The sequence below is a fragment of the Panthera onca genome, chromosome X (assembly GCF_046562875.1).
Source record: "Panthera onca isolate mPanOnc1 chromosome X, mPanOnc1 haplotype 2, whole genome shotgun sequence".
Classification (NCBI taxonomy): Eukaryota; Metazoa; Chordata; class Mammalia; order Carnivora; family Felidae; genus Panthera; species Panthera onca.
Window position 1 is genome coordinate 43,167,614 of NC_138357.1, and position 14,215 is coordinate 43,181,828.

The following is a 14,215-nucleotide window of genomic DNA, read 5'->3' on the forward strand; positions in this document are numbered from 1 at the left end:
ATTTATTGACCTTTTCTTCCATGTTAGAATGGCTTCTCACATATATACTTAAAACACTGAATGACAATAAGTATGTGTCATGCTACCAATGCCATGGGTCTTGCAGGAATGTATACAACTCTTTTTTATAAATGCAAAACCCGTTAATTCAGTTGTTACTAGCGCTCATTGATATTAATCAATTAGGTCCTTTCTTTGCTTGTTGCTTCTACCTTTTCTCAAGTTAAACATGTTAGGGAAATAATATGTGTTTAATTGGCTCAATGAACATAAACCAAAAGACTCACTTATCCAGACATTCAGACAAGATACATTTGTAATTACTACATTAATTATTATCAGATAAATGGATTTTGACACCAGGGTTTAATTTAGGATTCCTTTATATAAATGGTTGTTGTGAAGTATTAGAAAACAACTGCTCTCCCAATCCTGCTGACCTCATTAGTTTGCTTATAAAGACCACAAAATCCTTCACTGTCAGATTAGATCTGCCAAATTGAATTCAGCAACTCCAGCCAAATTATTTTAGAGGATTTGAAAGAATGAAGTTTTGACTATTCCAAAATAAGCTAAAGATAGTAGTATACTGCATTTCAAGAGTGCAGAGATGAATTTGTAACTTATGTCATGTTCAATGCAGATACTTCATTAATTATGTAAAATAGTGGAACATTAGTGAGACAATTCATATATATGGTAACTATATACAAAATATTTTTGAAACTGCTTTACCGTTTCATTTTAACCTTGATTTAAACATGCAAAATAAAAAAAAATAGTATACTTCACTTAAATAGCAGAGTTCAGCATTCTATGGGGAAAAAGGCAAATTAACTTAGAGGTTAGAGGAGTAAAACCAAAGTTGTTCTTTTGTCTTTAATTTTAATGAGTTATATTTGAAAGTTTGAGCTATGGCAATAATTTTTAAATATCCAAAATAGTAGTTTTAAAGGTCTACACAGTGTTCCTTTATTGGTTAAGGGAATAATAGGTAGAAAACTAATAATTAAAACTATATCTCTACAAAGATATTAAACAATTACCTGGATCATTCAAGCAACTTTTTCTTTCCCAAATTTAGTCATAATTACCTGGAAATTTTAGGATAATTTATTTGAAGCACAAATTATTAAGTTAATTTTCTTTGGGACACAAGGAATATTTACCTCATTTGGTTTTACAGAGGGAAAACATGAGCATGGACTAGTAATGTTTTCTCTGCATATTCGATTCAGTAAAAATATCAGAAAGTCTTACATTTGCAACTTGTCTCAATTCTTCCTCGTGCTGATTAAAGATATCTTCCCATCTGCGCTGGCACCTTCTCCTGCAGGCTTCTAAATCTGAGAGCTCAAACTCTTCAGGTCTCCGTGATAGCTTTGCCCGGAACCTCTTTGGTGATAGTCTTTTTGCCAATGCCTGCCTTAGACTAGAAACTTTTGATTTTTTCTTCCCTGCCTGTTCTGGTTGAGAGTAAAACATGTTTGAAGACAGACTTTCCATCAAGGTTTGCAGTGGACCAAGGGGCTTTGAGTTATGTGAGTTTGGTGCTCGAAGTAAGTCTCTTGATAGTCCCTCTATCAGTTCTTGAACTGAGCCAACTGCCTGTGGGGGCTCTAGTGCCCAGGTGTGTGCCTGAGGTGACCCTTCAATTTGCCCCTCTACTGGAATGAGCACTTGAGTATCCAAATGTAGTGGCAACAGCACATGGTGGTTCTGTGACAGTAGGGGCAGGAATACCTGGGCATGTACTCGTAATGACTCAGGTTCCTCTGCCTCAATCTCTGCCTGTGTGGGCTCAACAGCCTGCTCCTGTACCTCTGGCTGTTCAGGTACCTGGTTCTGCTCCAGCTGTTGTTCAGGTAACTGGTTCTGCCCCTGGTGTTGTTCAGGGGCCTGACCCTGCCTTTGCTGTTGTTCTGGTACTTGATCTTGACCCTGAAATTCCTCTGGTACCTGGTCCAGATCCTGTGGCTCTTCTGATGCCTGGGGCTGGGCCTGAGCCTGCTGTTCTTTTGGCACCTGGGCTTGTAGCTGTAGAGTCCTAGGTGTCTTAACCTGAGCCTGTAGTGGCATGAGCATCCAGGCTGCTCTCCGTAGTCTTGGAGGTGCCTTAACCTGCATCTGTAGGGGCCTAGATGCCTTCGCCTTAACCTGAGCCTGTAGTGGCTTAAACACACGAGCTGCCCCTTGTAGTCGCTGAGGTGCCTGGGCTTGCCCCTGTAGAAGCCTAGGTGCATTGTCCTGAGCTCGTAGTGGCATGAACACCCTGGCTGCTCCCTGTAGATGCTGAAGTGCCTGAACCTGTGGCTCTTCTCGATCAGGCAACCACCTTGGCTGAGAGGGTTCTCCATGCAGAACTCTAAGTGGTCTGCATCTACTGCTAGTTGGCAGTCTCAGAAGCTCATGAGTACAAGAAGGTCCTCTAGAAGGAAACACACAAATGATTGCTATATAGTAAGAACTGTCAGTGGAGTGAAGCCACTCAGGCTTCACTTTTTTTTTTATTTTTAAAAATGGACATTTTCTGCAATAAAGGTATTTTCAGTAAATCTTTCTTGAATCATTCCTATAATGTCTGAAGTATTCTTTGTATTACTAATATACTCAATATTAATTATCTCATAAACTACTTTATCATTCTACTGCCAGAAATGAAAGAATCTTTGAATAGTAATAAAAATTTTTTCTCAACATTTCCATTCAAATATGTTTTGAAAAAAAAAAGATCTGTTATTTGTTGTATCAGAAAGGATTACTCTTCTGAGTCAAATGCAACAGTACAGGATCAACTGTCTTAAATAAATTGCTAACAACAAATTATATGCAATTTATCTAACACACCTGAATCTTCTCATGGTGTACTGCTCCTTAATAGCTTCTTCTCTTTCAAATATCAGAGGTATTCCTTTGTATAAAAAAAATATACATAAAAATCAGCAGAGATTAATGCAATTTACCCTAGTGAATTTTCACCATTTAATGCTCAGGATGTCAAGTAAATTTACAAGGACAAGAAAGTAACCCTTCAAATCACACCTGGTTGGTAATGTAGACAATATCCTAGTTCTTAGAACCACTTTTGCAGCACAGTGAAGCTATTCCATACAGATTAATTTCTCTGGGCACAGGAAAGGGAATTTAGAAATTTGGTTGCTGTAATTCTAAAGAGAAATAATTCAGAAAGGCAAAGGGAGAAAGGGACAAGAGGAACTCTAGATGGTTTCTGAGCATGGCCTATATGTGTGTGATGTAGATGCAAGAAGTTTATGTCTTGGGCCCACATCTATCTTTGGTCCTTTCAATGAGGATCTTTGAAAATGAGGATCAGGATCTTTGGTCTTTTCAATGAGAAGGTGAAAATCTCAATTCTGGGTTTTACACTTACATTCAACATGTTCAGCTTCTTTCATTTCAGCTGTGCTGTACCGAAATAGAGAAGCTTACAAACAAGAGATTTATTTTGAATTTCCTATATAAAAGTGTTTAGGGTAACTATATTTATATCTAAGCAATTCCCACATAAATGTGGCTTTTTCTGCAGGTAACATTCTGGAAATCTTGCAACTCTGGAAATTAGCAAATTCTCAAGTAGAAATGGGGTCTTCCTACACCAAATTCAGACTGGCTGGCTTTTGTAATGCTGGTCCAGTGAATTTTCCACATGGTTAAATAAAATAATTTCTGCCGTTTCTCACTCCAAAATAAGATACATATAATTATGCAGGAGGAATAAACTCTATTGCAATAAATTCTGTAGCTATTCTGAGAATGCCTGCTATGTTTCAGGTTTCCCCTTTTCCACTACATCACCACTCACAACACTACCTATGGTGCCCCAAATTAAACGTGGAATATACCATACAACCTATAAAGTTCTAACTTCCTAAGTAGTTTACTCTGGATTTGATGAAAATCCATCCTGCCATTTTTGGCATTAATATACAGAAACTGTTATTTGTATAAATTAGTTCTTTTAATTACATCTTATAGTTGGAGATTAGTGTATAAAACAAACTTTATATAGTGCACAGAAATTACTTCAGAATTGACAGCCAATAGATGAGTAATTATAAATCCATTTATCTCAATGGAGTTAATTAAAAAAACAGAAAAAAGAGCATTAAGATATAGATTTTGTTATATTTTTTATTTATTTTTTTCTTTACTTAGGAGTTTTCTTAAAATAAAATTGGCACATCACAAAATTATTCTGGATGCATTCAAGGTTTTTGTAAATATAAACATTTGCCAGTTCTAAACAGTATCTGTTTAATCCTATATATATACAGACGACCAGGTGGGAGATAATTAACTGCACATGGAATATTAGTGGAAAAACTAAATATCAAAGGCCTCAGAATTTTTACTTTCAATGTAATTCTTAAGAAAATATTATTTTTTCCTGAAAAAATGAATAAATTTTGCTTTCATCTAAATATCCATTCCAGTAAAATGAAAGTTCACATATTCTAACCTTTTTTCTGTCTCTTTTTAATTATTCCAGTAAGATGCTTCTTTAATGACTCAACAACATGTCCTTCATTTTTTATATTCTGAACAAAAGGGTGATGAAGCATGTTTGCAGAAGTAGGACGAAATAGGAAATTTTTTATCATGCACTTTTCCATGAAATTGTGGAACTTACGAGACCTAAAAGAAATGAGTCAGAGATAAAAGAGTATCCTCAGGACTACTATATTTTCTCCCACCCTCACACACATGCCACTCTGCAGATCATATTTTTGGAGAGAGTTGCCTCTAGTTATAATTGTCTTTTCAATTGCCATATATCCTGCAGCTTGACAATATACATTATACTACAGATAAGTCAGAGTCAATGGCATTTAAATAGTAGTAGAAACTTCAAGGAGTACACAAGTATGTACATGGTAAAAAGTCAAGTGATGGTATGGCAATGAAGTGGTTAATGCAATATATGCAGGTCATGAGACCAGACTGGTCAGCCAACAGGAGTCATACTTTGAAGCCTGAATGTTTCACTTGACTATATGTATTTTGAGCTATGGAGGTGTAGGTATGATGATCCAAAAAAGGATGTTAATAGCAACAGGACTAACTAATCTTATAAAATGGCCCATGAAAACAGATGTGGCCAGAAAGCCTGAATCTGTGGTAAGGGTTAAATTGAATCACAAGGAAAAATGTCAGCAATTAAATCACAGTCACCACTTTTACCAGGGCAAGCAATAAATGCTAAGAATAAGCAAGAGCTTCAGACATTCAATCAAAATGCTTCAGTGTAAAGGGTTCCCAAGTTTAGTTGGCCGGTAGCACTCTGGAAGAACAAATTCTCTCCTCTAGATCTGTGGATGTTTTTCAATGGGCTGAACAACTGAGTTATATATCACAATCACTGACAGCCTATCTAGGCACAGTAAGAAACATCACAAATGATTTCTATTGGTCCATGCCATTAATGAGGAAACAACTAAACATGCCATTAATTCCAGGGCAGTGACATCATCATAATATATATGGAAGGTATTACTTATTTCTAGTTGACTAGCTAGCTTTTAATGAAAACTAATCATTAAGATATTAGTTTTTAGGAAATACTGTCCAACAAAGATGTTGAAACAGGATTATAAAATTAATTAAAACTCATGTGCTACATAAAAAAATGTCAAGTTAATGTGTTTAGAAGATTAAGTCATTTATCTTTACCATCCACTGGATTTGACTTTGGGGGCAGATTCCCGCAAAATAACAAAGAGGGCTTCCAAGGGCTGAAGGTTACACAGGGCTGCAAAGGAAAATAGATATGTTTAGAATGAATGAGAAGGGTAACAACAGCACATTCCTCATTCCAGAGGGGATTCTCAGTGTTCTTTCACATTTCATATTAAGGAGACACTGAGGAATAAATAGATACATATTAATGTAGTCAATGGAAAAGCTCATTGTAATGCAAACGGTCCATTATATTATTTTAATTTTTAACGTTTATTTATTATTGAGAGACAGAGAGAGACAGAGCATGAGCAGGGGAGGAGCAGAGAGAGAGGGAGACACAGAATCTGAAGCAGGTTCCAGGCTCTGAGCTGTCAGCACGGAGCCCAACACGGGGCTCAAAGTCACAAACCTCAAGATCATGACCTGAGCTGAAGCTGGACGCTTACCCAACCGAGCCACCCAGGCGCCCCAAACAGTCCATTTTATAAGATCCTCAAGCATCGCCATCATCAGGTGTGGCAAATTAATAATAAATTACACTGGATACAAATTTCAAAATGTGTGATGGATGATTTCTATCTAGAGATGTAAACCCAAAATGAAGACAAATACTCTTCTGTATTTTGTGTTGTAGGTATCTGTAGTTATAAAATTGTAATTATAGGCCGAAAAAGTCAACAAAACAAGTAGCTAAGCACAATAATATATAAAGAATGATTTAGTGGTCTAAAAAGATGAGAATAATCTGTTTTGGAAGCTGACAGTCCTAGGAAAAGAGGTAGATATAGTGTAACAAATTGTTAAATGTAGTGTAGTATATTTATTTAAATTAAATTAAATTAATTGTTAAATATAGTGTAGTATAAATAGTAGATACAGTGTAACAAATTGTTACCCTCTAGAGTAAGATCACTTGGGTTCAAATCCTAGTTCTGCCTTTGTGATCTCAAACAAATTACTTAACCTATCTGTGCCTAAGTTTCTTTATCTGGAAAAAAAAATCAAGAATTCCTTCAAAGAGATGTCGTGAGCATTAACCTACACATAAAAGTGTCTGGCACAGAGTAGGCACTTAGTAAATATTAGCTATTGGTATTATAATAAAGATTTTAACACTCTGACACTTCAGGTCTGTGCCAAATTATAGGACTTTCATTCTCTTTTTGAAACACACATCTATATTAAAAAAAAGCCTATTCCAATATGTGCTATATTGGAAAATATCCCCAAAGGAGAGCCATAGTGTAAATTTATTTTTTTCTTAATATATATATTTTTTATTTTATCAAGTTTTTAATTTTAATCACAGTATAGTTAACATACAGTATTATACTAGTTTCAGGTACATAATTTAATGACTCACAATTCTATACATTACTCATTGCTCATCATGATGTGTACTCTTTAATCCCCATTACCTATTTCACCCATCCCCCTAACCCACCTCCCTTCTGGAAACCACCAGTCTGTTCTCTATAGTTAAGAGCCTGTTTCTTGGTTTCTCTCTCTTTTATTTCCTCTGCTTGTTTGTTTTGTTTTTAAATTCCACATATAAGTGAAATCATATGGTATTTGTCTTTCTCTGATGGACTTATTTCACTGAGCATAATAGTCTCTAGTTCCATCCATGTTGTTGTAAATGGAAAGATTTCATTCTTTTTTGACTGAGTAATATTCCCTGTAGATAGATAGATGATAGATAGATAGATAGATAGATAGATAGATAGATAGATGATAGATATATGTGTGTATGCCATATCTTTATCCACTCATGTATGATGGACACTTCCATAATTTGGCTATTGTAATAATGCTGCAATTAACATTGGGGTGCATATGTCCTTTCAAATTAGTGTTTTTGTATTTTTGGGGTATATACCCAGTAGTGTGATTACTGGATCATAAGGTGGTTCTATTTTTAACTTTTTGTGGAGCCTCCATACTCTTTTCCACAGTGACTGCACAAGTTTGCATTCCATCAACAGTGCAAGAGGATTCCTTTTTCTCCACACCCTCACCAATACATTTCATCTAATATTACAGGTGTGTCATTCATGTGAGGACAATATGATATCAGTGACTCTTTAGAGTCATCATTTCTCTCCCAAAATACATCTCAGAAAAACTACAATGCCAAACTAGCTTCTTATGATAGTAGGAAAAAACTCCCCAGGGTGCTTTCATTAGAGTGATATAAAGGCACTTGTTCAAAGGTCAAGTTTTTGGTTCAATTACATAGGTAAAGATTAACAGAGGTACAGTTTTATAATTGATGGCAGGATTATCCCCAAGCTCAAAAGATCAGGATCACATTTTGTTCTTTTCATTCCCCTACTATAACCATTCAGTCACCAGATTCTGTCCTTTAAACATATTTTAACTGAGTTTGTACAATACTAAACAGTTGTCATTTATTAACACTTGAGCATCATTTAGTCAACTAACAACACCCCCAGGGGTCAAGAGCTAGAGCATAGACTAAAGAAGTTGTCATTAAGGGAAATGAGAAGTCCACAAAGGAATGGAGTACAGGGTGGGTACAAGAGCTATGTCAAACAGTGGAGGTTTCCTATATAGTCTAATTTTAGGAATTCCAGTAGATGCTCCCTTTACCCCACATATAACATGCCTAAATGTTTTACCATTAGAGGCTCATTACTTTGAAATAGCAAGCCTCCTTTAAAAATACATTTATATAGGGTATAATGCTAAGTGAAATAAGTCAGACAGAGAAAGAAAAACACCATATGATTTCACTCATATGTATAATTTAAGAAACAGAAAGAAAGAAAGAAAGAAAGAAAGAAAGAAAGAAAGAAAAAGAAAGAAAGAAAGGAAGAAAGAAAGGAAGGAAGGAAGGAAGGAAGGAAGGAAGGAAGAAAGGACCCAAGCACTTAAGAAGATCCTGGCAATGGATCCTGCAATGGTACAGGTCTTTTCTCCTCTGAGAACCTCTACATCACCCTTTTAGTGAGAAGATGTTCTCCGTGCCCCCCCCCCTTTTTTTTTTTTTACATCTCTGGGAGAGAGTCACCAAAAAAAGAGAGAAAGAAATAAATTTTCTTATCTGGACCTCAGAGTCAATTAGCATATAATTGTAACTTTGGAGGGCCACCCCGTCTGAGACGGTAATTATCAAAACCTGGAGGATTTCTACAGTTAAGTTAATGACGATCATTTCTATCCAAAGTTAATACTCCAGGCAATATAGGAGGCTGATGAAAGACCAATGTTTTAGCAGAGTGGCTATTTCAAGTTACTCATCACCAAAGTGTCAGCCTTCTGATTACTTATTTAGGCATGTTGGTTTTATTTTTTCTCATTGTAAATTAATAAACTCCTGGTCCTCACACATCTTTTGTAAGAAGTTTGCCATTTGTGTATTCTGTGCAAAACTCCTTCTCTGTAGTCCTTCTGTGAGTTTGCTCATTACTCCTTTTTTTTCTCCCATGATTTAATATTTTGGAATGAAAAAATTAAACAAAATAAAGGTGAATTAGGAAGTACAAATCTTCAAAATGTAGAAAGACAGTTTTTTTTAAAGACATGGTAAGGAACATTCCAAAACAACAAAAAACATATACTCTTTGATGCAGTCATGCATCCTAAAAAAACACATACATCAACACTCATATGAAATACCATATTGTTAAGAGAAGAAGGAGAAGAAGAAGAAGAAGAAGAAGAAGAAGAAGAAGGAGGAGGAGGAGGAGGAGGAGGAGGAGGAGGAGGAGGAGGAGGGAGGAGGAGGAGGAGGAGGGGGAAGAAGATGAAGAACAAGAAGAAGGGGTAGGAGAAGGGGAAGAAGAAGAGGAAGAGGAGGAGGAGGAGAAAGAGGTGGAAAAAGAAGAGGAGAAGGTGCTGCTGCTGCTGCTCAATCTAATATAATCTAAGCATGTTTCACAAAGAGAAATAATCAAGAGGTGATGAGCAATAATATGCATCTTCCCAGTCTCATTTCAATTATATATATGTGGCCATCACTAAGTTTTTATTCACCCAAAACAGATGCTTTGCAGTTCTGGGGGCATGAAAAGAGGGACAAGTTACCATTATTTCTACCCCTTGAAATTACTCCCATTGGACTTGAAACACAGTATTAAGATATTTCAAACTTATAAAGCTTGTTGTCTGGGCATTGTGCCGACAGACCATGCAGGAACGTGGGAACTTATAGGATCTCCTTAGAAAGGGGTAAGCAAAGAAATTCCACTCCACCCACCTGCCCCTCAAAAAAACATTCCAGGTATTTCTCTCACTTCTCTTCCAATGACACAAGGAATGTATGTATCATTTATACCTTTAGATTTAGGTATTGAGGACAGTAGATATGCCCTGCTTATGGGTGTCATACATTAGATGGCTATCAATCATTTATATCTAAGTTCACATTTAATTTTTACTTTCCTACCAGAAAGCAGTGTGCTGAGAGAACAGAATACTAACAGATCATTTAAATGATGGGGGTGAGGAGGAAACAAGAGGAAACTGAGTCTTCTGAGCAATTAAGGACACTGGAGTTGCTAAAAGGAGCAAGGAAGGCACCAAACGTGAGCTGACTGACTCCAAATGAAAAACAAACAAACAAACAAACAAACAAACAAACAAAAAGCTACTCACTTCCCAGAGTTGAGGATTGGTTTATTTTCAGTGAAACACTGGAAGATTCTCTTAACTGTCATAGTCTGCAACAGTAGCAGTGTGTGACTATAAATGTTCTGGAACCTAAATACTCCACCAATAACTATGTACTGGAAAGCCTTCAGATTCTTATTAGTTATGACTGTCAGTACCAAATAATTTTGATGCTAAATTGAAATAATACTCAATAAGCCTAAAATAAAATATAATAAGAGAAAAGCACAAACTCTTTATAGATATATCTGGCCATTCTGACTAGAACATTTGATAATCACTCAGAAGTCCAGCATTTATGGTTTGGCAATAGTGTGGCATCTGTCTGACCAAGACAAGCTGACTGGTGCAAGTTGCAGATTTGTATAGCATGCTTCCCTAGCTTTTAACAAATAAACATCATTTTTACTCACGAGGAGCCCCTTCAGCCATTTCAATAGCAGTGATTCCCACGGACCACACATCACTCTGCAAAAGAAAAAATGAACCCAAAGTCACCTAAGCTGGAAAATTAATAGTATTTAGAATTTCAAAACAATCTTTGGTTGGGGGAGTGTCAATGCCAGAGCCATTTTATGGGTTTTCTACAATGAACCTTCATTACAGAATGGTGTTGTAGGAAGATGTTATCTAAGCTTGTGATCTGCCAGTACTACACCACACAACAGAAAGATATGGGATAGGGTTCAGTGTAGGGAAAATTCATCTTGAGTGTATTGCTATTGCTGCCTTAACTGAAATAACAAAAGGAGCTTGCTGTGAAGAAATCCAATCACATAGATCTATTAACTGTGCCCTCTTAGATAAATGATTTAACTCTCTGTACCTCAATTTTACCCTATATGAAATGGGGATAATAATGATATCCACCTCATAGCACTGGTCTGAGTATTAAATGAGATAACATATATAAAAAGCATTTTCAGCAGTTACTTGAATATAGTAAATTGATAATATAATTATTGTTATTCTAGGAAATGATATTCCAAGAGGCTCAAGGAAATTATCCTCACTATTAACTGTACTTCGTTTTTTAGAACATGGAAAGGGCACAGGGCTGGAGGTACACTGGCTGGCTGGATGACTCCTAAACAAGTCAATTGAATTCTGAGAATCTCAGCTAATAGAGTTCTTAGCTTCAAATGATTGTTGTGATGGTGTAAGTTGAAGCTTTCTTTCAATTAAATGAGGCTAAAAATGAAAAAAAATAAATGATTAATATAGGTGAAAGTCCTTTGAAGACTGCAAAAAAAAATTTGTACAGGCATAAAGCATCATTTTTATAGCAAGCCACCTAAAAGAACATTATACTTCCATAGTCTCCATAGCCTGTAATAGCAATAGACTATAAACTCTCAATGGATCTGCTTGCAGATCAAGCAGAGGGCATTTAAGGAAAAGGGAAAAGAGATGAGACTTGAATTAATCAACTTCAAGTATTGAGCCCTAGGTTCCACACAATGAAGCCACAATGAATTGTTTGGATGACTTATGATGTGAAGACTGAGTGTGGTTTTTCCAGTCTATAACAAATGGAGAGTTTTCTTTCCACATCAGGTTTTTGAAATGTGTACATAGATGTATATTGTCCAAATTGCAATTTCAGTGGAAATTTTAATAAATACCATAAATTGTTACTTAATTTGTCTATTCCACTGATTTTCAGTGGTCTGGAGGTGAACCATGACAAGGATTTTCTCCATTACCCTGAGTAATTGAATTATTTTTTTTTTCTTTTTGAAGCTAAGTTACTGTGGGGATTAATAATTGGCTTCACATTCATTCATTTTTAGGTTTACGAAGTTCTCTGCCCCTGGAAGTTAAATTTCCATATAAAGCCACATAATATAATATTTTTCCCAAGAAGTTGCAAGCAACATGAACTAGACATTCTTCCTCAAATGTACATAATTCCCAGTGGTCTATGTTGTCTATATTCTTAGAAAATATTACATTTATGCATATAATCAAACCACAAATAAGAATAGCAGCTAGTCTTTCTTATTAGAGTTTAATGTGAAAGGAGTTGCCTGCTTTTTATTTTTTATCATTTACAAATAAATATTAGTTAAAAGTCCTTTCCAATCTTTGATTCCCACTATGTGAATCTTCACACTTACTCTGTAATCATAGGAGCGTCTTGGGTCCTCATCACAGTCAATCACCTCAGGTGCCATCCAGTATGGCGTCCCAATGAAACTATTTCTCCTCCCATTAGTTCTGCTCACCTGGGCACTCACTCCAAAATCCACTGAAAAATTCAGCATATGTCAAAATAATTAATCAGTAACAAAAAGCTCAATAAGTTATTGCTTTAACTTGGAAAGCCAATACAAAATCCACAATGGATAACAGATTTTCATTCCAGCCCAGAAAACTTTACCATGAAGTCCACTACAGAAATACTGAGTGAGAATTAGGCTTTTGCTTCTATTTATGTTGGAAAGAGACTCAGAAGTGCTATTATAAATCTACAGTAGGTTTGGCTGAAAGTTTACCATGAATATTAAAAATAAAGTTCTATCAGTATACCCTGAACCTCTGAAGTGATAACATATGTAGTGTTTGGATCTGCCACCAAGCTGGAGGAAGACCAGCACTATAAGCAACATCTAAGAAATCTAAAACCTATTAGTAGCTTATTAGGAAGCCTCGCTCATGACATTAGAAAGTCCTATTACACCAATAAAGAAAAATGAGTTTTCTGCTAGAATTTAGTTTAAGTTCTTCTACAGATCTTCTGAATCAGATGCATATATTTACTGTGGTATCTATATCTTAGGTTAGACTGTAAAAGTTCAGTCTTCTATTAATCTGTGGGATACATTATATGAAAATATTTAGTATGGTATCCTCAGTAACAGACAGAAAAGAGGCTAAAGTAGACTGGGGTTATTTAGTCCAGAAAAAAAAAAAGATGAAAAATGAAAGTAGATGAAACTTTTCAGGGATGAAAAATGAAGTAGATTTTCTAATTTAGAATGGTTTCCAGGAATCTAGAGGATGGATAGCAACACTGTCTAAATAGTAGTTTGAAGAATTTAGGAGAAGAAATGAAAAATTAAAAAGTTAAGAGCTTAAAGAATTCTTTAAGGAAGGATTTAACAAGAATAAAAAGTGCCTATAATATGTGCAAATCATCACTGGGTATTCAACAATCTCATTATCTACATATTTTTGGAGAACAGGTTAAATCGGAGCCCAGCAGTCTCACTATCCCTGAGGGCCAACTTAAAGGGCCAAGAGATACCTATGAAGGCCATGAGCTAATATATGACATTCAGGGAAGAAAATGAAAAGAGAAAAGACTAGAAGAAACAGTGATGGATGGAAGAAAAGGAAACAAGAAAAGCTTGAAATGAAGACAAACGTAGAGATGAGACCTCAACAGTGGTATAATTTAACCTTTTCTTTAATGACCTAGGGACCAGAATATAAGGATTACTTATCAATTGCAATTATAATATGATCATTTTCCAGTCTCATTCCTATCACTCCCTTTTGATGGCTTTGGGTTTTCCTTCTGCAACCTTCTCATAATATGTTGCTTAAAAATATCCTGGAATCTGAGAAATGTAAAACCAAATGTATATGGGTTATATGTAAAATAAGCCTGATTAAATTCTTATCCATACTAAAAGGTCTCTCCCACAGAGTAAAGTACATGAGCTTTAGTGCATGGACTTTGTGACAGATTTTTCAGTGGCATTTCATTTACTTAACAATTTCTCTTCTGTATTGCAAATGGTAGAGTTGGCCAGTAACCTGGCTCAAATATATAGGAGTGCTGCCACATGTGAACATAGTATGTATGTAGCCTTGCAACAGATTATCTATCCTGCACATTTGAATATGAGATCCAAATTCCCCCAAGGTATTG

At 35.8% G+C, this 14,215-nt stretch overlaps 1 protein-coding gene across 1 annotated transcript in view; it reads right to left on the minus strand.

Annotated features, from left to right (window-relative positions):
* NRK (Nik related kinase) overlaps window positions 1–14,215 on the minus strand; it is a 139,675-nt gene that overhangs the window by 40,221 nt on the left and 85,239 nt on the right. The window contains exons 8-13 of the mRNA XM_081792367.1: window positions 12,456–12,586; window positions 10,749–10,803; window positions 5,692–5,770; window positions 4,481–4,656; window positions 2,848–2,911; window positions 1,261–2,428 (exon numbers count right to left, since the gene is read on the minus strand). Coding sequence (XP_081648493.1) covers window positions 1,261–2,428; window positions 2,848–2,911; window positions 4,481–4,656; window positions 5,692–5,770; window positions 10,749–10,803; window positions 12,456–12,586 — 1,673 coding nt within the window. The remainder of the gene's footprint in view (window positions 1–1,260; window positions 2,429–2,847; window positions 2,912–4,480; window positions 4,657–5,691; window positions 5,771–10,748; window positions 10,804–12,455; window positions 12,587–14,215) is intronic.